The 27405-nt window shown below is 41.4% G+C and overlaps 1 protein-coding gene across 2 annotated transcripts in view; it reads right to left on the bottom strand.

Moving 5' to 3' along the window:
- Positions 1-27405, bottom strand: part of MARCHF8 (membrane associated ring-CH-type finger 8) — a 113158-nt gene that overhangs the window by 13016 nt on the left and 72737 nt on the right. For both annotated transcript variants that reach the window (XM_070492987.1, XM_044759098.2), the window contains exon 3: positions 10561-10611. In XM_070492987.1, the coding sequence (XP_070349088.1) occupies positions 10561-10611 (51 nt within the window). The remainder of the gene's footprint in view (positions 1-10560; positions 10612-27405) is intronic.

Below are 27405 nucleotides of genomic sequence, written 5' to 3' on the forward strand. Positions count from 1 at the left end.
TTTCTCAGGCACTTACCAGTTTTCCATTTTCCATCGGAGGGACTTTCTCACTGCAGGACACCAGCTGTACCTTCCCGGCTTGCTTTCTGTTTCACTTCCTTCCCTTGCTCCGTCCACTAGTTACTTCCCAACCGTCTGCTCAACCACTTACTCCTTCTCTCTGTTGCTTACGCCCACTGGGCCTTCTTTTCATCTACCAGCAAAGCTACTTTTAAAATATTTCGTTTCCTAACAAAATTTGCCCATCTGATTTACATCAACAGGTATAGGCCCACAAGAAATGGTCTGGTTGGGTTCACTTGCTTTTAAGCCAGGAGGAATCTGAGGAAGGACTGGAAAGAGGGCAAGATGCAAGTACGGCTGATGTTTACCACTGAGCTCAAATTATAGTATATTGAATCAGTGAGGAAGGAAAAAACAAGAACGAAAGTACAGATGGCTCTTAAAACATGAAAAGATGCTTAACCTCTCTCACAATGAGAAATACAAATTAAAACCACAAGATGTACTGTTATTATCAACAAAAAAAAAACATTTTTTTAAAAAGAAATCAAATAATACCTGTGTTGGCAAAAGCTTGGGGAAGCAGGCACGCTTACAAATTGCTGGTGGGAAAGCAAACTGTAAACGCCCATAGACGACAATTTGGCAATTTCCCTCAGAATTATAAATGCACATACACGTCCCGGCAATTCTTCTTTTAGGAATTCATCCTCACACATATACACAAACAGGTTTGTACAGCATTGTTTGTGGGGGCAAAGGGCTGGCATGACCTCAATGGGCTTGGAGCTGACTGAGTCCATACTGGTACATCAAGAGAAAGGAAGGCCAGGCAGTCACTAAAAGAAGGGAAAGCTCATTATGCCCAGTAACGGGTACTTGGAAGGAAGAGGCAGAAGGGAGAGCCATGTTATGCGCGCTGGTACGTGGAGACTATCAATGCAAAGGCACACACTTCCAGGTCCTAACAGTTGTTTCTTCCGAAACACAGAAGGAGAGCAGGGACCTTGGGTGAGAAGGACAGTGACCTTTCATGGAGACCCTTCCCAACCATTACACCACTTTTATCATGAACAAGTATTTCCTAAACACAAATCCATTTTTAAAATAGCATGCAACTGAAAGTTTAAGAAGTAAAATAAAACTACAGAAGCACAACCAACTGTAACGATTTTCCAACTCTGGGAGCACCAGTAAAGAAATCGATTTAATGGGTCATGACCTACATTTAAAAAAAAGAAATAAAATAGGAGATGTCAGCGTGCATCTGACATAATGAAGATTAAGTCTTTGGGGGGAACTTTTTCTTCCTGTTGTGTGTGTGAGTGAACTGAGTTTTGATGTAAAAACTATTTCTTACAAAGGATCGTGGTCAAAGTAATTTGAAAGTCATTGTACTACTGTATTTCTACAAAGAAAATACAAAACATCAAAATAAGTAGAGGAAGAAGGCGGTTGAATCAAGAAAACAGGTTACATTGTCAATACAGAGATTTCAGAAGTGAAGGGTTCTGACGGGTCCCAAGAAAGAAGGTGTTTCCTCTACACAGACAGCGTCTGCCACCTGTATTAGATTTCTATTGCTGTGTAACAAATTACCACCAACTCAGTGGCTTAAAACTACACAAATCTGTCATCGGATGCACAGTGTGGCAGGATCCTCTGCTCAGGGCCTCCCTCCTTTCTGGAGCCTCTGGGGAAGAATACACCTTCATCCAGGTTGTCGGGAGGTGCAGTCCCGTGCAGCGTTAGCAATGAGGCCCTGTTTCCCCGCCAGCTGTCAGCCGGGGGCCGCCTGCATTCCCCATCGATCTCTGCCCATATTTGAGCCCACTCTTGCTTCCAATCTCTCATGTCCTCTTCTGCCACGAGCCAGAGAAAGCTCTCTGCTTTTAAGAGCTATGTGATTCCACTCATGCAATATAACATGATTATAGGAGCGATATCTCATCATATTCACAAGCTCTGGGCATTAGGGTGGGATATCTCTGGGGGGTCACTTTAGAAATTCTGCTTACCAGATCACCTTACCTTTACTTCTGGCTCAGGAGGTCACTAAATGCTACAGCCTGCGACTCCCAAACAAGACAAAGTGATCTGCTCCTTACTGCCAGCTCAGCAGGCCTCACTTCACATAAAAGCCAAACAAGGTCTCACTTGGTGTTTAGTTACTGCAATGTACAGACTGAGATTGCATTTCAGCAAACTTCCCACTTAGCACAGAAGTTGCTCTGTGAAAACAAATGCTTCCTTATGAGGGACTCTGATTTCTATAAATAAACACCCAGTTGTATTCAACTTCAAAAATGAGCTACAATTAAAGGAGGAGAAGTCAGTGTGGCTGCTCTGATAAATATATATTGACTCTTGATGAAGGGCTGTGCCAAGAACGAGCTTTCACAACAGCAATTAATTAAAAGTGACCATTAAAAAAGTAAATATAGAATATATACAATATAGGATTCATGAAGGAGAGTATGCAATAAAAACTACTGAATTCTAAAATGATTTCCATTATAAATGACTCATAGTATTGCCTAGCAAGTAGCACTAACACTGAATTCTTTGGTGGCCTTTTAGAGAGAGTTAGAATGACACGAATAGTAATATATCCCCAGCATGATGAGGGGCATTAATCATAGCACTACTAGAGGCAAGGCAACAGCTGAAGAGACTTTCTCATGGCTTATCTTCCAAAGCAGGTCTTTAAGCTACTATAGATGATCTTGCAAATATAACTTGTTTTCAATAAGTTACATTGAAGGCAATGACTTCTGAGCAAAGACGGCTTCACATTCCCAGAAACTACAAGTGTAACCATATAAAGATCCAAAATCACCAAAATCACATGGTGAAAGGGCTGTTTCTGAGTTACTTACCACTCAAAAGAACTCTTTACTACTACAGACTTAGTTTAAATATTTAACTTTTCAAATATAATCGAAATATTTTCATTTCCAAGGATTTTTCTTTGAGAAAATTCTGGGGTGGTGGCAAAAGCACTGGCTTTTGACTCCAAAGTCCTCATTCTGTGTTCTGGGGCCACTCCACAAGCAACCCACCTCCCAAGGGCTTACCCTCTTGGAAGAGGAGTTTAATCATTTAAAAATCAGGTCAGTAATCCACAGGGCTGCCGCAAGGATCAAATAAAATCAGAGGAGATGTAGAAATGCGACACACGCCATTCCAGGAACGCCTCCACCGTGCAGCCAGGCTACCATGTGAACTGCTGCTGGATGATCTGCAGGGCAAACTTGCAGGTGTCTCCACTATGAAATGCCCTGTTCCAACAGAGGTTATCACTGTCCACTCAACTTGGGATGAAAAGTTTCTGCCCAGGCTACTCATCTGACAGGTGAACCTAAAGCCCAGGAGAATGCAACTGACAGGAACACGGGAGACAAGAAGGATGACCCCAAACTTAATGTTAAGGCTCCTCCTCTAAAGCCAAACGAGTTAGAAGGGGACAAATGATATCAAGAATCTTACTAGGCACACGTCCTCCCCCTACAATCTAAAATAAGGTTCAGAGACCTGCTTGAAACCCTTTCGCAGGCCCCACCGCCCCAACCAGGCGGCCTCTCTCTCTGCTCGGCCGCATGGCGTAGGTCACCCAGCACTCCACACCCTCTTGCTCCTCCTGGGGACGCTCCCACACCCCACCCAGCACGACTGGCCCTTCCTCAAGCTTCTCCCCAAGAGGGCTTTTCATTCTTATTATTCACTGTCCTTGTACCCTGTTCATTTCTTTCATAGCACTTATCGAGGTTTATGAAAAGATGTTTCCGAAACATGTTAGCTCAGAAGCTGCTGCCGTTTAGCCTGACACACTGCCTGACACACAGTAGGTGTTCAGTGAACACCTGTTGAGTGAACAAAACAAGTACACTCTGGAGTGACTGTCTCTCTAGTAGTACATCTAAAACAGAGGCTCTCAAACTTGTTGGTCTCAGGACCGCTTTACACTCTAAAAAATTAGTGAGGCCCCCGAGGAGCTGGTGTTTATGTGGCTTACACTAACGAATCTTCACTATATTAGAAAATTTCAAAACACAAGACCCCCAGCACACATTCCATTAGCGTCAGAGAGAAGATGTCATCTTGTATGTCACTTAGCCCCTGGAAACTCCACTGCATACTTGTGAGAGAACAAGTGAAAAAGGCAAATAATGTGTTAGTATTATTATGAAACTGATTTCAACTTTGCCTCCCACTCCGAGAGACTGAGAACCAAATTTTGAAAACTGCTGGTATAAAGCTTTAACCAAAAACTAAACTGTAACCAGTCACAAGAAAAAAATATATGAAAATACAGTCAAACTTTGCAAAAGGGGAGCCAAACAGCCAAACATTTCCCATGGCGCTCCATCAGAACCCAGAGTGAGGCTAGATGGTGTTGGCAACATGCGTGAAGCTGGCTGTCACTACTTGACGCCATTCGACTTCTCCAATTCATCCCCTTTGTTTCTGTAATATAAAAATAAGTATCTTGTCTTTAGGATAGTTGTTTTCTTTGGTATAAATTAAGACAGGCATATTTTGCCTTATACTTACCCATAAAGCCTGAGTAACCTAAGTCTGTCACTGGTCAACTTTGTATTCAGCAACAGAGAGAAGCAGACTCTCGTCTTGACAACCACACCAGGGTGTGGCCAGCAAGCCGTCCTCCTGTATTTACATCTGACGTGTGACATTCTGCTGTATCTCATTTCTATCTAATGGCAACAGTAATTAGAAAATATTCAAGAGGTCTAAGAGAGGGGATGCTCAAATTCATTGAGATTTTCTTGCCAAACAGAGAAGCAATAATTTTAAGTACTCATGAAACATGTTCAGTCTGACTCCTACCCAGGAATATTTGATTACCCAGAGGCACAGAACGCTCATGGTATCTGAATTAAGCAGAGCTCTAAAATATTCCACCAGGTAACAGCCTTCAGCAGTTACCGGAGCCTGGTGAGCCTGCCGGCTGCAGGGAGGAGGGCACCCCTGCCTCATGATGGATTCTAGCCTACCACTGCCGTCTTCCTGGGATAAGTGCCGCCAGGGAGCACTTACCGGAATTTGCTCAAGAAATTGTGTCACCTGGACCAAGTCTGATTCCCAAGGTTGAATGAAAATGCTTCCCTCAAGGTAAATTAACACCAGGTCTGTGTGCTGTCCCTTCCTGCACATAATCCTCCCCTGAGAGGCAGCAGCAGAGGCTCTAGAAGCTCCAGCCCTTATGATGAACCCCGCCTAGGCCAATTCCTGGTATCTAAGAGATTCGAGTGCAACAGAGTGAGTTCAAGCCTCCTCAGGGAATTCCGATCTTCCTCTGGCTTTGGGACAGTGGTCCTTACTGGCATGGCCCCAGCCAACGCAGCCCCACGGTTTATAGGCGCCCTGGCACCCTGCCATCCCGCAGCTGGGACAGCCATCACTCCCAGTGACTAAGGCTGCAAATATCTGCCTTTTCTCTCTCAGCACTGGATTTCCCATGGAGGTGACAAACCAGTTTCCTACTACAGTTTAACCCCATCCTGGCCAGCTCCTTCTCTCCTTTCACATCCTGCTTGAACATCCCCTCCTCAGCCACACCTTCCCCGAGTAGCCCCTCTAACTTCACTTCCTTGTAATTCTTGACCTCAGCCCCTTGTCTTTCACCTTCATAGTAATTCTCTCCGTCTGTAGGTATTTTATGGAAGTCTGCTTACTCCTCTCTCCTTTGTTTGGTTCAACATTCAAAGCACAATGTCTGGCACACGGTTAAGTGGTGGACAAGATCTGAACTCATCTGAAATCCTCATAGATGCTGCGCTGGGCCTCCTTGTCCACATTACAGATGAGGATACCTCATGCTGAGCATGAGACAGCCTGGAGGTGGGGGCCAGTGGTGGTACAATACCTCTGGACAGGACGTCACTGCGCCTCACCCTAATGTGGTAGGCCTTCCAGGAGAAGCCTCTGTCACCACCTGAAGTCTACCCTCCTGAGGTCATGCTCAGTACCTCACTGCATTCCCCTCACCAGGCCCTGCTCCAAGTCACCCTGGGAGTGATGGTCACCTGACAGCCAGAGGCTGTACATCACACTCCTACAGCATAGACCCCCACCTCCACCCCTCCCTTCTCTCTACCGCACAGCCTCCCAAATCCCCTTGTCTATCGGAGTGCAGTCCACAAAGGGCAGTATCAGGACCAGTGGTGGATGACAGAGTAAGAGTTTAGATAACATACTGAAGAACAAATATTTTAAGTTATGTTATAATTTCATGTCAGCAAACTAGCAAATCAAAATCGTGATTTCAGATACTATCCAATGATACAAAATTTTCATTGCAAACAAATTTCTTTAATATGAAGAGTTGGTTTAAAGAAAATGATTAAGCAAACAGCAGCACAGGTAGTTATGGGGTGAGGGTGGGGTGTAGATGGCTCACATCTGGGGAACACGGCTCCAGGATGGCTCTGCTGGCCCACATGATCAAGGAGCCCTCAGCAAGCGAAAGGGTAGGGCACAGCTGCACAGAGAACCGTACTCAAATGCCCATCCTTCTGCAAGATGCCCCCCTGGGTCTCATCCTTCCTCAAACAGCTTCTCCAGATACTCAGTCAATAAAACAGGTCTTTTCCTAACAGAAAATTATTTAAAAAAAAAAAAAAAAAAGCATTTTCTACACACTGGTACAATATCATTAATAAATGGATGAGGTCACAAATGGCCAGGACCAGATCATTTTAAATCTGGCACATCAGGCAGGGAGTTCAAATCTTATTCTAAATGCCATGAGAAGCCAGTGAAGGCTCAACAAGAGACGTATTAGGATTCTCTTTACCTGGCTGCGCGGGGGAGGAGGACGTGGGAGGTGCTAAGAATACAGGCAGAGTCTTGGGGGGCTACTGCAGCAGCTGAGGAGCCCTGGGCCCAGAAGGCAGCTGTGACAATGGGGAGAACGGCAGGCTGGATGTAAGGCGTCCAGCACAACACCATGGAAACACTTGCGCAACAAACAAGTCCTGACCACCTCCAGAGATCGGTTCTACCCTCGACTCTGAAGATGCAGGGTAAACAAGCCACAGCTCTATGCTCATAGAGTATACATGTGAGGTGAGGGGGCAACAGAAAAAATTCATAAGAACTCAGGGAATTAAAAGTGCTCTGTTGAAAATAAAACAGGAAAAGCTGACTAGGCAACCACTTAGGTGGTCAGGATGGACCATTAGGAAGAGGTGACAAATTTCCTGAAATCTTGCTCCCGTTACAGAGGCTCAATAAATGATCATTACTATTAATGAAAACAAAGCACTGAGTGAAGGCTTTGTCATCAGAATTGGCTTAAACGTCCCAATATGCTTCCTTTATTAACTTCTCTAAGAGGATGGCACCTGGATGCCGACTGTGAAGTAGGTAAGCCAACAGGCTTAGCAGCCTCTTGCACATTCCATCTAACTGCCTGTTTCCTTCCTGGAAAGGGAGCGTGGTTTCTGAGGCTAAAATGAAACACGGAGAGCCTCCAATAAGCACTGCAGCACTCCGTCATTTTGTAATGAAATCTAGATGGAACACTATGAGACAGATCCAAGGTTTCTTTTTACCTCTTCTCAACCTCTAACTTCATGAGCCATAACCAGTAAGTGGGAAACTGCAGGAGCATAACACAGACTGTGGGTGACCGACTGACATGAGCACAAAGCAGTACTGAACCAGCTGGAGGCTGAGTCAGCAGAAAGAGCCTCCTGACAGAGACAACCGAGATTTCAGGTAGCATAAAACATGCCCGTGGTCTGACATTTCTTTGTATTTTCGATCTGAAGGGTATGAAGCATCTGCTTAAGTATGTCTGCCACACCAAAAATAGAGTTTTACATGCCACAGGCCTAAGGGTGGCTTCAAACAATAGGCTCAATAAAAGCACTGCATTCTCAAAAACACAGCTTTCATAGTAGTCCTGCCCCCTCCCCCAGCCCCATTTAACTGCTTCATGGCTGACAACTCCATATTATACTAACTTTACTACTTACGGAGGGACACATTTTTGCAACAAAATTTCATGCTGATGGGTTCACTGGGAAGAGATGTGGGCACGCGCGCCACTCCTGAGATTTTCCTCTGACCCCAGTTAAGCGTGCAGGAACTCCTATTCTCATAATGGAAGAGGCTCAAATCTTCTTGGCCCTGCTCTGAGGCAGAGAGCTTTGAGGCTTCACAGTCCGCCTGTTCCTAAGAGTGTTTAAGTGTGGAGCTAAACCTGCTTTCTAAGAAAATTGCAGTCCTGCCCTCAGGAAAGCTCCACATCAGTGGTCATGTCGGTTTTGCTCTGCATTTTACACCAATGCCTAGCTCAGCGCCCTGCACAAAGAACATGTGATAAGTGTGCAAGAAGGAAGGAAGGAGAAACCAGAGTTTTCACTAGAGTTCTTCATTTTCACCCCTAGGTGATATTGATTTTAAAGCACACAGTTCTGCCTTTGATGAGAAATCAAATAGTAACAGCTACCATCAAGGACTATCCTGACCTAAGTCCTGACCTAAGATCACCAGGGTTCTGCAAAGGTTGCTAAGAGTCCACTGACTGACTGACTGAGGGAGCTGCCCCCTGGCTCCTTGCAAACGTCATCCCTGACTCACAACAACCCTGAAGGCTGTATAATTACCCTATTTTACTCATCAGGAAATTAAAGCTCAGAGAAGTGTCCTTCCTCAAAGTCACATGGCTAGTAAATCCTTGTCCATCTAACCCCAGAACCCTCACAGAGCAACTCAGAATACCACATCCCAGGCCTGTGCCAAGCCCATAAAATGTTCCTCTAGACACTGTAAGCCAGTGGTTTACAAACTTTTGATTTAACTATAGGAGGAAACTTTCCTCCAAATAAAATCCCACTAAAACCATAAACAAACAGTCACATATCTGAGACACAGGACAACACCCTCCTTCAGAACTGCCCTCAGCCACTGGAGCAAAGCAACGAGAGCCACTGCATGCTTCCGACACACTGAGTTCAACCCAACCAGCCAGGCCACCTGGATCTACACCCCCTTACTTTTCTTGAAGCTTAAATGTTGGACAACTCCTTCAAAAGATGGCAGCACAAACCCGGACACTGTACTCAGACAGCAATGACCTACCCCTGCACAGTGCTACAGCTCCGGCACTCCCGGCTGAAGGGACAGCAACATAAAAGAAATGGAGGTTGGAACAGAAGGAAGCACTCAGTAGAAGGTATTTATATGAAGCGGCTGAAGCTCACGGCTTGAGGGAGCGTCTGGAGGAGGTCAGGTCAGGAATGAACGGAGGAGCACTCTGTAAACGGCCTTCTACGTTATAACTGAGCACTATGAACTCTTCTTTTTATGCCAAATTAAGTGGAAGAATGATATGATTGGATCATAAACATGCCTAAGAACAGACTGATTTAATGTCTTAGAGGATTTGCTAGATTCTACTTTTAGTTCAAAAAGAAAGGGTGATATGAATGAAAATATCTGTGTGGTTGGTAAATTAAAATGGTATATAATGTGACTGTTTCAGAGTACTTAGGAGGCCTGAGACAGCAGAACGGTCTTGTCATATTGTTCAGATCTTCCTGTCAGGATCTGTGTCAGTGTCTTGCCAGCTGACATGGACATGGGGAGAAGGTCCATCTCTGCAAGGACCCTGCATGGACATACCTGCATGGACAAGTGGTTGACCAGAGCCCAGAGTCTGGACTGAGAGATGGGAACAAGCTTACTGCAGGTGAGACACTGTCAGCTGACTCCTGGGTCATCTCCATCAGCTGACATGTTCCTGGCAGGCTACTCAAGTAACTATAGCACAGGTGTATCAGGTGCTGTTGGACAGACAATTCACTCCCTCAGCTCTCCTTTTTCTAGCCACCCTCCAGCTGGAGGTGGCCCCGTAATCCAGTTCTGGCCAGTGAGATGTAAGCGGAAGCCAGGCAGGGGGGCTGATTCTGGGAGAGCTTTTGCCTTCCTGTTGTAAAGGATCACTCATCTGATGGACTCCTCCATCCTTCATCGTTCTTATTTCTGCCAAGGCCACAGCCATGGTGCCTAGAGGTCTAGCTCCCACCTTGAGACCATAAGGTGCTAAGCATGAGGATAACAATGTGCTAAGGAAGGTGGCACAGAGAAGACAGAAAGTGCCTGGGGCCCTGGCAACATCTGTGAGCATCAGCCTTGGACCACCTCCCTCCAGACATCTTGTCATCAGGACCACATAAATCCATAATTATTTAAGTCACCAGAGTTGGCTTTCTGTTACCATCAGTCAAATTCCTAATTGAGGTGACAGATTCTCTGGTGACTTCTGAGATTTTTTTATCTGAAAGTAAATTATTTCTACTGGAAGAAACGGGGTTTTATCCTATTAGTCACACCCTCAACGTGCACTCAGTGTTGCCTCACTAGAAAAACATAACTGCCATTCACCTCATTGTAGGGTCCCAGAGCAGATTAAAGAAGTATATCATGAACTATATGTCTTTAAAATAGACGAGTACAAACACATGCAAGGTATGAGAATATAAAAACCCCAAGCTACAAAACTAACATATTTCAGTGGCACTCTACCTTAGAAATGTTACTTGAATGACTCATGGAATGTCCCAAAGTCTTCTCATTCTGTAAGAAAACCAAGCAGGTGTTAAGTATCAAGTTTTACTTAAAATGTGCAAAGAAGTAGTTGATAACAATCCTAGTGACAAATCATTCTGTCAACTAGAATTTGCTGAGCACAAACTACTATGTACTGGGCCAGCTATTAGATACTGGAGAAATTGGCAAAGATGAATACAATAGTTTTTGCCCTAGAGGAACTTAACAAGAAGAGAATAGGAATTTGGAATTAAGTGTAAAAATAAGAGGGTAAAAAGTGTTTTAAGACACATTTAAGCGGAGGTTCAGAGGGGAGAAATTGCATGTTCAGTTATATGTGGTGTGGTCCACGCTGTGAGCAGCCACTGAAGGATGGGGAAGAAGAAAACAGGACAGCTGACCCCACCCAGGTTGTCTGGCTGCACAGTGGTGCGTAGGCAGCAGGGACATCACACAGCTCACATCTACTCCCTGAGCCTGTTTCTTCTCCTGGATCAGAGAAATCTGAGTCATGCCAGCCTCCTCCCTCTCACATCCTTCCACCTTCGGTTACAAAGTCTTGTATCAGATTCTTCCTTCTTAATGTCTCTCAACGTCAAATCTCATCTCCATTTCTACCATCAATGCCTTAGTTCAGCTTCTCTTCATTTCTTACATGGAATTCTTGAATGACGTCCCACCTGGTCTCTCTGCTTTTAAGTTGACCTCTTTGACACATAATTGTCACAGACTGAATTGTGTCCCCCCAGAATTCATACACTAAAGTCCCAATCCTCAGGACTCAGAATGGGACTACATTTGGACATGGGGTCTTTAAGGCAATTATGTTAAAATGAGGTCCTTAGGGTGGGCCCTAATCCAATATGACTGGTGTCTTATAGAAGAGGAGATTAGGACAGACACACACAGAGGGAGGACACAGGGAGAAGATGGCCGTCTACATCAAGGAGAGAGGCCAGGAGAAACCAAACTTGCTGACACCTTGATCTAGGACTTCTCCCTTTAGAACTGTGAGAAAATAAATTCCTGTTGTTTTAAGCCCCCAGTCTGTAGTATTTTGTTAACGGTAGCCCTAGCAAATGAATACGATAATCTTCCACACTTTAACTTTCTAACAAAAAGTGACTGTTCTAAACATAAATCTGAGTTTTAAATATAAGAAAGTAACTTTCCCTGAATCCATTCAGCCTTGCTCTAAACCACATGAGTAAAAAACTATTACAAATGGAAGAGATGATCTCACTTGTATTTTAAAGATTATCTATTCTCTATTCAGTTCAGAGGCCATGCAATAGCCATGGGGAAGATGAGAGAAGGCTGAGATGTAATGAGCTGGTAAAATTCTTTGGTCAGCGAGAAGTACAAAGGAGCTAGTGGGTCACTGAAGAACTCCTTTGAGAAGAGTTGATTCCATTCCACCATGGCTCTCCTTAAAGAAAGCAAGCCATCAGGAAGTTTTACTTTCTCCTTCCCCTCAACCCACCAACTTACAGACTGCCCTGACTTCTGTACACTTGGCTTTCGAATACCCCTAAAATGCTGATGAAGAAACGTTTTCAACATCTCCCAGGTGGCCTGCCAGCCAGCACTTGTTTTGGCAATGTTGTCTTCTTTGTCTTTATAGCAATGTTGTTTGTGCAGTGTTTTGAATATTTTTATTATATTCTCTCATTTTATAATTCCGAGTGAAAATAAAAGTTCAGTTTCTTAAGTGTTGAGTGTTCAGTCTCAATGGAATGTTTCTTGGTCTTAAGCTAGTCAATTAAATCAATTAGATAGTTAAAAAGGAAAAGAGTAAAATTATAAAGTATACTCAAAGTGTTGACAATCTATCACCAAAGACTGTTTCTAAAAGACCAAATTTAATTAGGAACATCATTCAATCATCTTATTCACAAATTGACTCACTGGGAACGGAGAGTCCCTCTGTTCACAGAAGAGATAAATCTATTACCATTTCAAGTTTCATTCACGAGTCAAGAATGTATTATGGATAAAAACAGGTGTGAATCCTGGTTTAAAGGCTCATCTACAGAGATTTACTACTAAATTTTAATTTAGTCTACTAAATTAAAGTACCATATGCCTTGGAGTATTTGTACAGAAAACCAATTATAACCACTATCATATTACCTGCTGCCTTACAAGAAACGGCCAGTTTAACACCATCTGGAAATCTACAGAAAAGTTCTGAGGTACTAAGAGCAGCAAAAATTCATATCCTAGACCTTTCTGACATTCATTATCCCACAGAGAATGGATACTGGGGTGGGGAGAGGCCTAGTTGTTAGGTTGACAACATTATAAATCCAGACTGAGATCTAAGAGTTGCTCTTTACCTTATGAACCTGAGAAATAAATGTAATGATGTAAGCCTTTACTCTGTTTCCTTCATTAGAACGATTCAATACTGTATACTGGAAAAATCAAACAAATGACTAGCCCCAGAAGGTACAGACGTTTCAAAGCCTGAAGCCTGTCGATATTTAGGATCACTTCTCCACTACCTGACAGGAAATTAACAATTCAGTTCCCACAGATCACGTTTTGTTTTTTTTCCTTACATATCCCTACATTTATCTGAACTTAGTGAAAAATCTAAGTTCAGCACTATAACAGACCTACTTTCCGGAAGCAAATCCCAGGGTTCATTCAAATCAGTTATTCATTCATTCCGTACTTATTTACCATGCGGCTACCACATGCTAACAACAGGATCAGGCACAAAACGTGGACAAAAATCTGACTCATAGGTCTGTGCCAATGATAATGTCACTAGAGAACTGCTTCAAAATAGTGTTTTGATGAGGAATGTACAACTAGGGAAAAGTTGAAGAATTACATAAAAAAGTACATACATAAATTATATCAGGGTAGGGACTGGCCCAGTGGCACAGTGGTTAAGTGCACACATTCCGCTTCGGCGGCCCGGGCTTCGCTGGTTCGGATCCCAGTTCCGGACATGGCACCACTTGGCAAGCCATGCTGTGGTAGGCATCCTACATAGAAAGTAGAGGAAGATGGGCATGGATGTTAGCTCAGGGCCAGTCTTCCTCAGGAAAAAAAAAAAAGAGGAGGATTGGCAGATGTTAGCTCTGGGCTAAGATTCCTCAAAAAAAAAAAAAATTACATCAGGGTAGAGTCGGTGACACCATTCTCTCCTACTGTCAAAATAGCATGCTTCTGAAGGAGAAGGAGGAAAGTTTACCAAACACCAATGTCAAGAACTGGAATTATGAATACCAAACAGAAAAAGAGTTCCAGGGGCCAGCCCAGTGGCATAGTGGTTAAGTTCATGTGCTCTGCTTCAGCGGCCCATGGGTCGCAGGTTCAGATTCCAGGCACACACCTATGCACCACTCATCAAGCCATGCTGTGGTGGCGTCCACATACAAAACAGAGGAAGACTGACACAGTGACAATCTTCCTCAAGCAAAAAGAGGAAGACTGGCAACAGATGTTAGCTCAGGCCCAGACTTCCTCACCAAAAGAAAAGAAAACGAGTTCTATTCCAGTTCAAGCTGAAACTAAGATTCAATGCCCAAGTGAGAAAAACCTTGGCAGATAATTTTCATACAACCTTTAATATGTTCAGTCACTGCTTAATGGGTGCCTCCGTCTTGCAGCCCTGGGAGACATGAAAGCCTCACTGCACCCTCCTTCCTCAGAGAAGGTATCAGGGGTGTCACACTGTGCTACCACACACTCCCCGAGCTTGCTCTCCTCTCAAGTCTCTTCAGTGGGCTCTTTCAGTCTACATTAAACAGGAGAGCTGGGACCGGCCCCACAGCCTAGAGGTTAAGTTGGGCGTGCTCTGCTTCAGTAGTCCAAGTTTGCTTCCCAGGCATGGACCTACACCACCTGGCGGCAGCCATGCTGTGGCGGCAACCCACATACAAAATAGAGGAAGACTGGCATAGACATTAGCTCAGGGTGAATCTTCCTCAGCAAAATAAAACCTTAAGAGCTCCTCAAAACACAGATCCACGCTCTCTTCTCATTTGTTGTCTCCCTTAGACCAGTGCTTCTGAAACTTCGTGCCCTTGAATCATTCAGGGATCTTGCTAAAATGCAGACTGTTTAGGTCTGAGGCAGACTGAGATTCTGCATTTCCAGTAAGAATGTGACTCCCATGCTGCTGGCTCCCAGACCACACTTTAAAGATGCAAATTTCATTCTAAATCCTGGGCCAGAATAATCCATAAGGGCTATGACTCATTTTTTAAAAAGTAAATCACGACTACTGTAAAAGTATATTTCCAGGTAAAAGATGGCAGTGAGCTCACAATTGAGTTAATACAAAAAGATCAATCAGAAAACAGATTGGTAAGTAGACTGGGAAAGACTGAGGGTGTGAGAAAGAAAAGTTTTGTTAATGTAAGAAGTTACCAAATCACAAAGATAAAGATAAGCTCTGTTGAAGAAGGGACATTTCACAATGTAATCAATCCTGTCAGTGATGTTTTGCAAGTCCATGTGTGGCTCCAACAGACTGTACCTTAGGGGTAGAACAGAGACGCAGAGCCCAAAGAGACCAAACGCGCCCCGGAAAGTAGAAGCCAAGAGTCAACAGGAAGACAATGAGGAGATGTCCAAGCAAGTTTCTGGGATTCTGCAGAAAGGAATCAAACAATAGAACTTCACGTGGGAGTTTCCTTGAAACTCTGACCAGGACTAGTCACTAAAAAAACAAAACAAAAAAAACCTACATGTAACAGACATTACTAACTATCTACTCAATATCCATCCCACCAACATAGCTCCAACTTTGTTCTGAGCACCAATAGATCCAACTAAAAGTTCTCACTTTCTCACACTATTTTGCAGTTAAGGGTAGATATGTAAGAAAGTTCTAAAAAAAATTAACCTTGAGGTTTTCTGGGAAAACAATGTGGATTCCTGATACAGCCATTGCTCCTTTCTCCAGCATTCTTCCTACCCTCATCTACCTTGGAATACAGATGTCATGCCAGGAGGTACAGCAGTCACGTTGGGACCATGAGGAAAAAAAGCATACACCAGAAGTCTCAAACTTTTTGGTCTCAAGACTCCTTTACAACGTAAAAAATTATTGAGGACTCCCAAAACCTTTTGTTTATGTGGGTTATATCTACTGATATTTTCCATATTAGAAATTAAAATAGACAATTTAAAAAATATGAATCTCAATTCATTTAGAATTAATAATAAACCTAGTTAATATGAATAACATTTCTATGAAAAATAAATATTTTTCCAAACAAAAAATGTAAGTGATCAGAGCAGCATGGTTTTACATTTTTGTAAAGCTGGTTATTGTCTAATTAGTAGAAGACAGCCGGATTCTCATACATTCAATCTCTTCTGATATGTGTTTTGACTGAAGCAAATGAGGAAAATTTGGCTTTATACAGTTATGTGGTTAGAAAAGGAATGTGAATTTTAATAACCATTTGAGACAACTTGAATATAATTCTTTGTACTATACAAAAACTCAACAAGTAATTAGCTGTGATGTGGACTCTGAAGTGATATTAATAAACTTTTAATACTCTATTAAAATCATCTGGCCCATCTTTTACTTTGAATTGATCTCTTAAGCAGGCATGACGTTATAACATCACATCTTGGCCATTTAGAAATTACTGGCTCACTGAACTATGCAAATCTCCCAAGACTGACACATTCCATTGTGCAATATCAAAAAAAGCCAAACTCATTAATAGGACCGTCAACTGAATCAGAAGAGACTTTAATTACTGAAAAGCTATCAAGCGCACAGTGGTGGATACAAGTTTTCCAAAATTCTAATTTTTGCTTAGAAACCTCAAATGTTATCACTGGTAATAAAAACTGTTAGTTGCTTTCCTTGAAGTGAAAGATTATCGGCTCATTCATTCAATTTTGAGAAAATCTATGCCAAATACCCAAGTCAGAATAACTACAGTTTGACTGTCAGTCATTCATTCAAATAAAAATTACATCCCGTTTAAAACAAAGTGACTAGTTCAGCGCGCACCTCAGTCACAGAGTGTTTTGCCCTGAGGCAACCACCGCACTTCCGGCTGCAGCAGAAATGATTTACACCAGATACGCAAAGAAGGAAAACACACCATCCATAGTGAGAACAGTCAATGATAACTGACACGTTAAAATTAGCATAAAAGGACATCAAAATATTATTATAACTCTCTTCCAAATGTTCAGAAAGTTAAGAGACATAGGATATAAAAAACATTCAAATCAAACTTCCAGTGATAAGCAAGCACTAAAAAAGCTATTCTAAGAGAGACACTCATTAACACCACAGATAAAACAAAAAGGTATTCTTAAAAAGTGTTCAAGTAGCCCACAGGAAGGCAAGAAAAAGAGAAGGTGGGGGGGAGGCAGAGAGAACAAAGAGAAAACAAAAAGTAAAATGGCAGACAACTCCTAAGACATCACAAACTGTCCTAAGGGCACACAGCAAATACAGAAACATTCATTCAGGAAAATCTACTACATCTCAGTAAGAATGGTGAAAATCTGTGGCATTTGAGCCATAACCCAGTCCCTCCTCACTCTCCCACCTCGGGCTGACAGAAGCTCCACTTTGGGCGGATGAAGCCAAGAAAAAATGGCTCCCGTTCCCCCAGCTCCCAGTCAAACAGAAGGGCATTTCCCAGAGAGGGGAAGGCCTCAAGTGGGACACATCCCACTCCCTCAACTCCATGTTGTAGAAGCCACGTGCCGGGCAAACGTGACTGAGAGGTAGGTCTGAGCTCTCTTCTTTGGCACAGTACCTACTAGCAGGGCAGACGCTCTCCCCAGGACCGTCAGACGAAGAGTAATAGGGCTCCAATTGTGCTGATAGGATGGAGGTCCCATACCAAGAGAGACAAGCCAAGAAAACCACAGGCTACTGCCCTGCCAGTATACTGCTCATAAAGCAGGTGTGTCACTCCAAAAGAAGTGGGCCTCTGCATCTGCCCCCAGCTCTGAGGCACAGGTTTGGGTTCTGCAAAGTGTAAAGGCAGGCCGAAAGAACAGACTGCTCCTAAGCCCTCTCCAAGGAAACAGACATTATTTGGAACAGAGTACATAGACGTTCAAGCCTAAGGGTACTGTCCAAAATAAGGGTGTTTTAGGGCTGGCCTGGTGGCAGAGTGGTTAAGTTCACCATGCTCCACTTCGGCAGCTCAGGGCCAATCAACAAAACCAAAAGTTGGTTCTTTGATAAGAATAAAAAAAAACCCAGGGCTGGCCCTGTGGCCGAGTGGTTAAGTTCGCGCACTCTGCTTTGGTGGCCCAATCTTCCTCACAAAAAAAATAATAATAAATAAAAATGATGTTGTTTAAGTGGTAAGCAATTAAGAGGAGGCTTACTGTCTCCTCTTCACTGGAGAGAGCAACAAGCTAAACCATAAAACAACTAGAAACATAGCACAGAAAACCAGGGACAGAGACAGCTAAGAAGGTCCTCCTAAGGTTAGAAGCAATCTCAAACACTGGCTTCAAAGACAAATACAGCAAAGGGATCTGAAATTACTTGGATGAGACCATGGGCATTTTATGTCAAAGACAATTGTCCAGAACAGCAGAGCAATCAGCTAGCAGTTAGTGGACACTAAAAACTAAGGGTGAAATCAACAAAGACAAGAAAGCTTAACAGAGAGATCAAGGAAAGAGACAGCCAAAAAAAGCACCACTAAAAACACAGTCATCCCAGCTTGAGAGTGTGGGAGCCCACGGCTTCCCCTCTGAGGAGCATCATCAGAGGCTATACATTGTGAAAAAAACAGATTTCACTACATAGTCCATGCAAGTCACTAAACAAACAAAGAACTCCCTCCACCGGTTGGGATCCTGGGCGTGGACATGGCACCACTCGTCAGGCCATGCTGAGGCAGAGTCCCAGATAGCACAACCAGAGGCGCTCATAACTAGAATATACAACCATGTACTGGAGGGCTTTGGGGAGAAGAGGAAGAAAAAAAGAAGAGAGAAGACTGGCAACAGTTGTCAGCTCAGGTGCCAATCTAAAACAAACAAACAAAAAAACCCCAACAAGCTTTCATCTAGCCTTATCAAATGAAAAAACAAACACAACTCTACCAAAATTAGTAATAAAAGAGTATTACCAACTTTATAGAAAAATAGAGAATTATAAGGAAATACCACAATTTTATACCAAGAAATTAGATAACTATAATAAAAGAGGAAAATTCTCCCAGAGACACAAACTACCGAAAGGTGACTCAAGAAGAAAAAGAAATTCTGAAGAAATTAGTAATTAGATTGAATTAAATTCGTAATTCAATTAGGTTGAATTAGTAATCTAAAAACTTCCCACAAAGAAAAGACCGGGCCCAGATGGCATCACTGGTTAATTCCACCAAATAATTAAAGAAGAATAAATACTAATGCTTCATAACCTCTTCCAAAAAAAAAAAATAGTAAGAGGAGAGGATACTTTTCAACTCATTCAATGAGGCCAGTATTACTCTGAAAACAAAACCAAAGATATCACAAGAACAGAAAATTACATACCAATATTCCTTATAAATATAGACTCAGGAATTCTCAACAAAATACTAGCAAACCAAACCAAGCAACAATAAAAAGGATACACACCACGACCAAGTGGGATTTATACCAGGAATGCAAGGTTGGACTAACAGGTGAAACTCAATGTAATACACAAGATCAACTGAATTCAAACAACACACAGAATATACATTTAACAAAATCTAGTATCTTTCCTAATAAAAACACTCAACATACTATAGCTTTGTAAAATGCTATCATTGTGTGATAGTAGGTAAGGGTACATGAGATCTCTCTGTATCATTTTTTACAAATGTATACGAATGTAAACTTATCTCATAATATAAGTTTATATATAAATGTGTGTGTGTGTGTGATACGTATGGTTTAAACACCCTAATTAAAAGGCAAAAATTTTCAGATTGGATATAAAAGCAAGATATAACTCCATGCTGCCTATAAGAAAACAAGAAAAACATTTTAAATATATAAATACAAACCGGTTAAAAGTAAAGGATGGGACATCAATAACAAGATGACACCAATAATAAAATGCTCTGGCAAAGACTTTAAGCAGCTGTTATAAAAATACTCAAACGAGCAATCACAATACTCTTGAAACAAAACCAGAAAATGGACTCTATAGCAGAGAGATGACAGAAGAAAAGAATCAAGAACTTGATAGAAAAATAAAACTAAACAACAGAGAAAAAAACATTTCTAAAAAATATGGACAGGGACCGGCCCCATGGCTGAGTGGTTAAGTTTGCGCGCTCCCCTTCAGTGGCCCAGGGTTTTGCAGGTTCGGATCCTGGGCGTGGACAGGCCAGACCACACTCGTCAGGCCACGGTGAGGCGGCATCCCACACGCCACAACTAGAAGGACCCACAACTAGAGTATACAACTACGTACTGGGGAGAAAAAGCAGAAAAAAAAAAATGGACAGAATCTCAGGGACCTGGGCAGCAAAAACAAACAGTCTAACAATCACGTTGCTGGAATCCAAAAAGTAAAGAAGAGTACAATGCTCAAAAATACTTGAAGAAAATATTCACTAAAATTTTCACAAGTTTGGTGAAAGACATAAACCTTGATTGAAGAAGCTGAGTGAACTCCACACTGGATAAACTAAAAGAAATCCATGCCCAGCCATATCATAATCGAATAGCTAAAAACTAAAGACAAAGAAGAAATATTGAAAGCAGCCAGAGAAAAATACATTATCTAGGGGAACAATGATATCAAATGACTGAGGGTTGCTCATCAGGAACCATGGAGGCCAGAAGGAAGTAACATGATATTTTTCAAGTGCTAACAGAAAAGAACTATCTACTTAGAATTGGATATCTGGTGAAAATATCTTTCAGGAATAAAAGGGGAAATAAAGATACTGACAATGAAGAATAACTAAGAAGATTAACAGTCAAGAGTCTACTCTAAAATAACAGCTTAAAGGAAGTTTTTCATGTGGAAGGAAAATGATACCAGAAGAAAATGTGGAATATCAGCAATAAAAGAAGGGCAACAGAAAGGCTAAGTATTTGCATAAGAACAATTGACTATTATCCTTCTCTTGATTTCTTTAAAATATATGTGCTAGTTGAAAGCAAAAAGTACAACATGCTATGAGGGATTTTCAAAGTACGTACATGTAATATATAAGATAACTATAACATAAAGGGGGAAAGTAAAAGTTGTGGTATATTTTCTATACTGTGGTAAAGTTTCTACATTCTAAATGAAGTAGCAAAATATTGATTTTAAATAGACTCTGAAAAGTATTTTGTAAATCCTAAAAAAGAAATACAGAGATATAGTAAAATCAAAATAGTCAAACATGGTAATAATTACATTAAGTACACACATTACAAACACAACAAATAAACGCTGATATGCAGAACTGATTTTTTTTAATGCCCCAATTATATGCTGTCTAAAGGAAATTCATTTCAATGATACAGGTAGGTTAAAAATAAAGGGGTGGAAAAAGATACACCGTGCAAACACAAGCCAAAATATCCAAAACATAGAAACCACCCAAAAGCCCATCAATGGATGAATGGATAAACAAAATGCAGTATATCCATACAATGGAATGCTATTTAGCCATAAAAAGTAATGAAGTACTGATACATGATACAACATGGATAAACTCTGAAAACATTATGCTAAGTGAAAGAAGGCAGACACAAAAGGCCACATATCATATGATTCCATTTCTGTGAAATGTCCAGAATAGATAAAACTACTGAGTTAGAAAGTAGATTCGTGGTTGCCAAGGGCTGGGGGAAGGGGAGATTGAGAAGTGAGTGCCAATGAGCGCATGCACGTACATCGTCAGTGCAGAAGCTTCTGTCCCTCTGGAGTTGGGGTGTGCCACCCTCCTGGCACGTGGATGTGTTCACCAACTTGGGAAGCTCCTTGAATCCTGTTCTTAGAGGGTTTTTATCAGTTTCATTATATGGTCACAACTGATGAAATCATTGGTCATTGGTGACTGAACTCAATCCCCAGCCCCTCTTGACTTGAAGGTGGGGGACTGAGGCTAAAAGCCCCAACCTTCCATTCATGTGGTTGGTTCTTCTGGGGACCAGCCCTCATCCTGAAGCTGTGTAAGAGACCACCAAGAGTCACCTCATTAGCATAAACTTAGGTATGGTGAAAGGGGCTTGTTATAAATAATAAAAGACACTCCTATCACTCAGGAAATTCCAACAATTTCAGGAGTTCTGTGCCAGGAACAGGGTACAAAGACCAAATATTTATTTTATTTTATTTTATTTATTTTTTAAGGAAGATTAGCCCTGAGTTAACATCTGCTGCCAATTCTCCTTTTTTTTTTGATGAGGAAGACTGGCCCTGAGCTAACATCTGTGTCCATCTTCCTCTACTTTCTGTGTGGGACGCCTACCACAGCATGGCTTGACGAACAGTGTATAGGTCCGCACTCAGGAATCGAACCAACAAACCCCGGGCTGCTGAAGGCCGGCCCCCAAATATTTATTTTTTTTATTATACCATACATGGGGGGGAAATAGAGCATAGCCTGTGATCTGAAATGCAGAGTCCAGAAAGTGCATCATAAAAAGAAGGAAGAGTAATGTCAAGAAAAGAAAGAAATGTAAAGGACTGCCTATTTAAGTAATAGCTTTCCATCTCCAGATGTCCGAGCAGAGCTCGACAACCATCTGTCATGGATACTGAAGAACAGGGCCCTGTATTTGGCAGGCTAGACTGCTGGGATTTTGCAAATCTAAAGAACTATACCATTACTATAGTCTCTAGAGCAGTGACTCCTAGACTTTTGGATTTTGTGGATGAATCAAATTTCAAAAGACATTCAGAAATGTACATAAGAATGACAACTTTTACTCTGCCAAATTAGGACCGTAAAAAATAAAAAGCATCATCATGTCAAAAAAGAAAGGATATTTCATTACCAAAAAGAAAAAAAAAGGTACCAATTAAAAGCCAAATGAAAAATTATTTTAGTGATCTGATTTTTCTCATTTTACATTGGACTGGCACCACTCTAAGGACGGGCACATGGGAACCCTTTTCAGAAAGCTCACAGTACTAGATTCTTTGGGATTCATTCAAATCCCACTGAATTAAAAGAAATCCACATCTTTATAGCTGACTTTACAGTTTCATCCAATGAACTGTAAAAATAATGGAAAGATTTCTGAAGGTAGAATAGGACTTAATCCATTTAGCTCAAAGAGCTGTACTGGGGAAAGAGTACCCCAAAAATCCTAGTTGAACTGTATTTTATTTGGAATATTTGCAAAAGGGTATTAGGAAGTACTGATATTTGCTTTCATCCAGACACCTTTGCCTTACATTAGCTTTGGGCCTCCATTTATCAGTACGTTTATTTGCTTCTGTTCAACTCCTTGGACTAGTAGATAGCCTGATCTTTAAGTCCGGGCATTTGTGTCTCTGGGCATCAATTTGCCAGGTTGTACACACACTTACAGCCCTTATTTAACTGCTTCCAGCCCCAGGCAAGGGGCATCAAAAACTGCCTCATGAACTCTCATCCTGGACCCCAGGTCATGTGCACAATGCAAATGACTGCTGATCTCTCAGGCAGATGGGGACCTAACCAGAGGTCCCTAGGAGATGTGGGGGTGGAGAGGAACGTGGCTAGCCTTTCTCAGGGCCCCAGTCATACCTCCCTGCCTTTGCACAAACCTCGCTTTGGAGCAGATAATTTGGTTATTCCAGTTCTGCAAAGCTCTGGATCCCTAGATTACAGAAAATGACACTTTTCTTAGCAAAGCCACATTTCCCCTCTCTCTCCCATTCAGACAAGAAGGTTTCAGGATTAGTTTTCCTCTCTTTTTTTTATAGGCTCTTAGTGAAGAGTGCAAGCTGTACACAATGTAATCTAACATCTTGAAGTCTTCTTACCAAGTCCTCTAATGCTACAGTTTTGATTGGCAAATGAGCCAACATAAGACAACAGGAGACAGCCCCCCAACCGTCTCATAGTGGTATAACAAGGACTGACAACCTGACAGCCCAGAGCCAGAGACCAGCCTCAATGGCTCCCTCCATACCTCAGTGTTTCCATTTCACAAATCAGACTCTCCAACATCCATTCTCTCCTTTTCCTTTCCACAAGAGCCCTGAATTTCTCAGCTTTGCCCTTCATTAGTATTGGGTCTTACTCTCAGCTCTAGGGGTGGGTGCTAACTGGCCTAAAACAATCACTATGACAAGAGACTGCCTATCTATCACCACTTATATCCATGTGGTCAATTCCACAAATCCACACACATACAACTCCTCAGTTCTGATGCCAAATTCTGCTGCAGTTACACTGCTATCCATTTATTTGTTTCTAATCAATGCCATAGGCTGGTAACTAATGCCCGGTATCTGGTCTAGCCACTGTCTGAGCCAGGGAACTTCTGTTTCCTAGCAACATTCTGCCCCTTCTCCTTGCCAAAGCGATTGGTTGAAGGACAGGATAACATTAATTGCTTTAGGCCAATCAGAGCCATCTTCTAAGAGCCATTCTATTCAAACCACATGGTTCTATCCTATTCAAATTTCCTCACTGGACATAAGAAAAGATCATTGGAGGAGAGAAGATCAAGGCATTGAGATGCCAGGGTTTTGCATAAATTATTTATGAGAATAAAGAAATCTCTAAGAATTATGACAGGATTAATGTTAGAGGGAGCAACAAATTAGGTGTTAAATTCTTCAAGGAATAAGAAGAATTACACAGGGGTATGGAGAAGTCTACAACAAAGAGAGTCAGTAAGAAGGGCTGGGACTAGGGTGAGGCTGATGACTCACTCGCCTCAAGGACAAAATTTAAGGGGGTGCCAAAAACCTCAATCAACAAGATGAACAGTATTTTAATGCTATATTTTAAAAAAAACAAAATTGATGCAAAAAACCCATGACATTAAAAAAATCAAAATTTAAAACTGAGACAGCATCATAGTAGGTAGAATATTCTGATGATTTGAGGTTTAAAGATAAGGCCTCTAGTTACCACCTCTGAGATTTCTTCCCTGAGTTACTCAAACATGTACTCATCTCTCCATTTATACGGCTAGTGGGCATCTCCCACTTAAAAAAACACATGTAAGTGTGTGTGTCTATATCTATCTACCTATCTATCTATCTATCCATCCATCTATCTCCTGACTGAGAAACTTGAGATCTGCTTAGAGGGGAGAGAACTTTTGTTCTCTACTAACTTTGTTTTGGTTTGTTTACCTCCGATATATTGTCCTCCATTAGGAATTTGGTTTTATGGTCTCACCATTTTTATAACTTTTATATTTTCTATAAATGGGTAAATGGGTGAGAGACTACAGATAATTTAGTTTGTTAGTCTCTTCTGTTCGTCTGTTCTGAGCTCAGATCAAATTAAAACTCTCTTTGGGATTTCCTGGAGAGCCCTGAAAAATCACAAAGATTTATATTTTCATCCTATAAAAGAAAAGGTACTAGAAATAACTAGGTTTACTTGATTTGCTACCATTGACGAACTGCATGGGAAGAGTTATGAAATGAGAAGAGATTCATCAGTACCCTCACTGTCATGATACATTTCTATTTACCAGAGTCCTGATGATGCTCTGCACTCTATAGTCGTTATCAGTCATGATTTCTTATTTTTTTTTAAAGTTAACTTGGTCACAAACTTACTTTTAAAATTTGAATCTAGCATCTTCTAGGCCAATGGGTTTCAATTGAGGATTCATGTCACTTACTAATGAGTTTCATTAATATACAGAAGTTTAGGACCTATTCCAGATTTACTGAATCCCTTGATAGTCCTGATATTTTCTTGGTATATTCATGGCACGTTAATATCTCAGGATTATTCTATCTCAAGATTTGTTCTCTGTAGTTTATGCTCATCCATTTTTATAAACCAGATGTAATGTTCACTGAATTCTCTGACTAGGGAGTTAATTACTATGTTTATAATTATTTTGTCAAAAAATTCCTTGGATTGACTTTATTACCTTATTTTGCATGTCATAGAAACAACCAAATTTCCCTGTCATTTTTCTTGAAATAAACTCTCATCAGATCTTTCATTTTTTTAATTAACACTAATATTAACCATGGCCATTTTAAGTCTTTTGTCACCTACAGATACTTTCTGTTTAAGTCTGTTGCTTCTCTGAAAGCTCTTGCAATCAGCTGCAGGCCAGAGGGCTGTGTCAGAACCCCACGGAAAAGGACTATGCCAGGCACTCATGGGATAGACTTCGGATGGCATCATTTGGACAAATTTGAGACCACACCAGTGGACCAAGTCAGGATTTCCAGAACTCTTATCAAGATCCAGTGGAATAAGAATTAATTAATGAAGGCTAAATGAACTGATGAGGGATGATTGTAGGTTTTGTTTGGAATACTGTTGATGTTGTTTGAATGTTCTATTTTCTAAATATGTAAGGAAGTCCTTTCTTTTTCCTCTTAAAGCTATCTGTAACAATTTGGTAGACTCTGCTTTCATAAAGTGAAATGAAATCTTTGTAAATGATATATTATTTTCCCTGCCTGAGCCCTCTAGAATTCAGAAACTCTTGTTGAATATTCTTATTGTCAGAGCAATAAAATTATGTGCATAGGTTCAATAAGAATCTGTCCTCTTTTTGACTATGACATAATTGGAAACATTGGTTTGCAACCAAGCTCACATTTGAGAATGGTGCTCAATCAATGAGATATGACCAGACACTTCTAAGAAACTTAGATTGACTTTTCAGAATCATGCTTATGAAGCCTTCTTGGGAAAACTGGCTTACAGGGTTCCCAGCCTTACAGGCAAGTAAGGAAAGCCACTTCCTGGCAAGCCCAGGAAACTTAAAATATTTTGGGGACCTCAAGAAATCAGGAATTCTTGTAGGTCCTACAGGTGAAATTTGATAGCAAGTTCTTGGCTTGGCTTTCTAGCCTTAGGACTACAAATAATGAATAACAGGCTTTAAAAAAACTCAATCTGAGATTCCTTATAAAGACTTCCATCAAAGTAAACTTAAGAAGTCCCATAGGAAATTAACACCCTTACTGTGCCTATGTAAATAATCGGGCCAAATCTAATAGGATCTTATTTTGTGATCAAGAATAATTTTTCTATGATTCTTTTTTTGAGGAAGATTAGCCCTGAGCTAACATTCACTGCCAATCCTCCTCTTTTGGCTGAGGAAGACTAGCCCTGAGCTAACACCTGTGCCCATCTTCCTCTATTCTATATGCTGGACGCCTGCCTCAGCACGGCTTGATAAGTGGTGTCAAGCTCAATGCCTGGGATCCGAATCAGCGAACCCCCAGCCGCTGAAGCGGAGTGTGCGAACTTAACCACTACACCACTGGACCAGCCCCTCTATGAGATTATTTTTGATTAAAAATAAAGAAACTACAGGAAAAAAAACAACTTGGGTTTCAACAGAAAATTATGAGCTATGTGCAATTCTCTGTAACCTGCAGGTACTTGATAGATATACAAATGACGTTCTATCTGAGAATGATTTTAATTGACTTCCACCCACACACACCCAGCTCCCCTCCATTTGCAATTGTCTCATCATTCCTTTACTCTACATAAATTGGTGCTGTTTGACTTTTCTCTTGAACTAGTCAAACATCTGATTAGTTCTCTCATATCACATGAGTAAAATAAATTCCTTAATATGTGTTGATGAAAATTATGATTTTACCTTTTCCTGAAAATTGTCTTGTATTCTTTTTCTGGTTGTAAGCTCGCCTTTTTTGTTTTTTCTTGTGGTAAAACACACATAACATAAAACTTACCATTTCAATCATTTTAA

Source organism: Equus asinus, chromosome 2 (assembly GCF_041296235.1).
Source record: "Equus asinus isolate D_3611 breed Donkey chromosome 2, EquAss-T2T_v2, whole genome shotgun sequence".
Classification (NCBI taxonomy): Eukaryota; Metazoa; Chordata; class Mammalia; order Perissodactyla; family Equidae; genus Equus; species Equus asinus.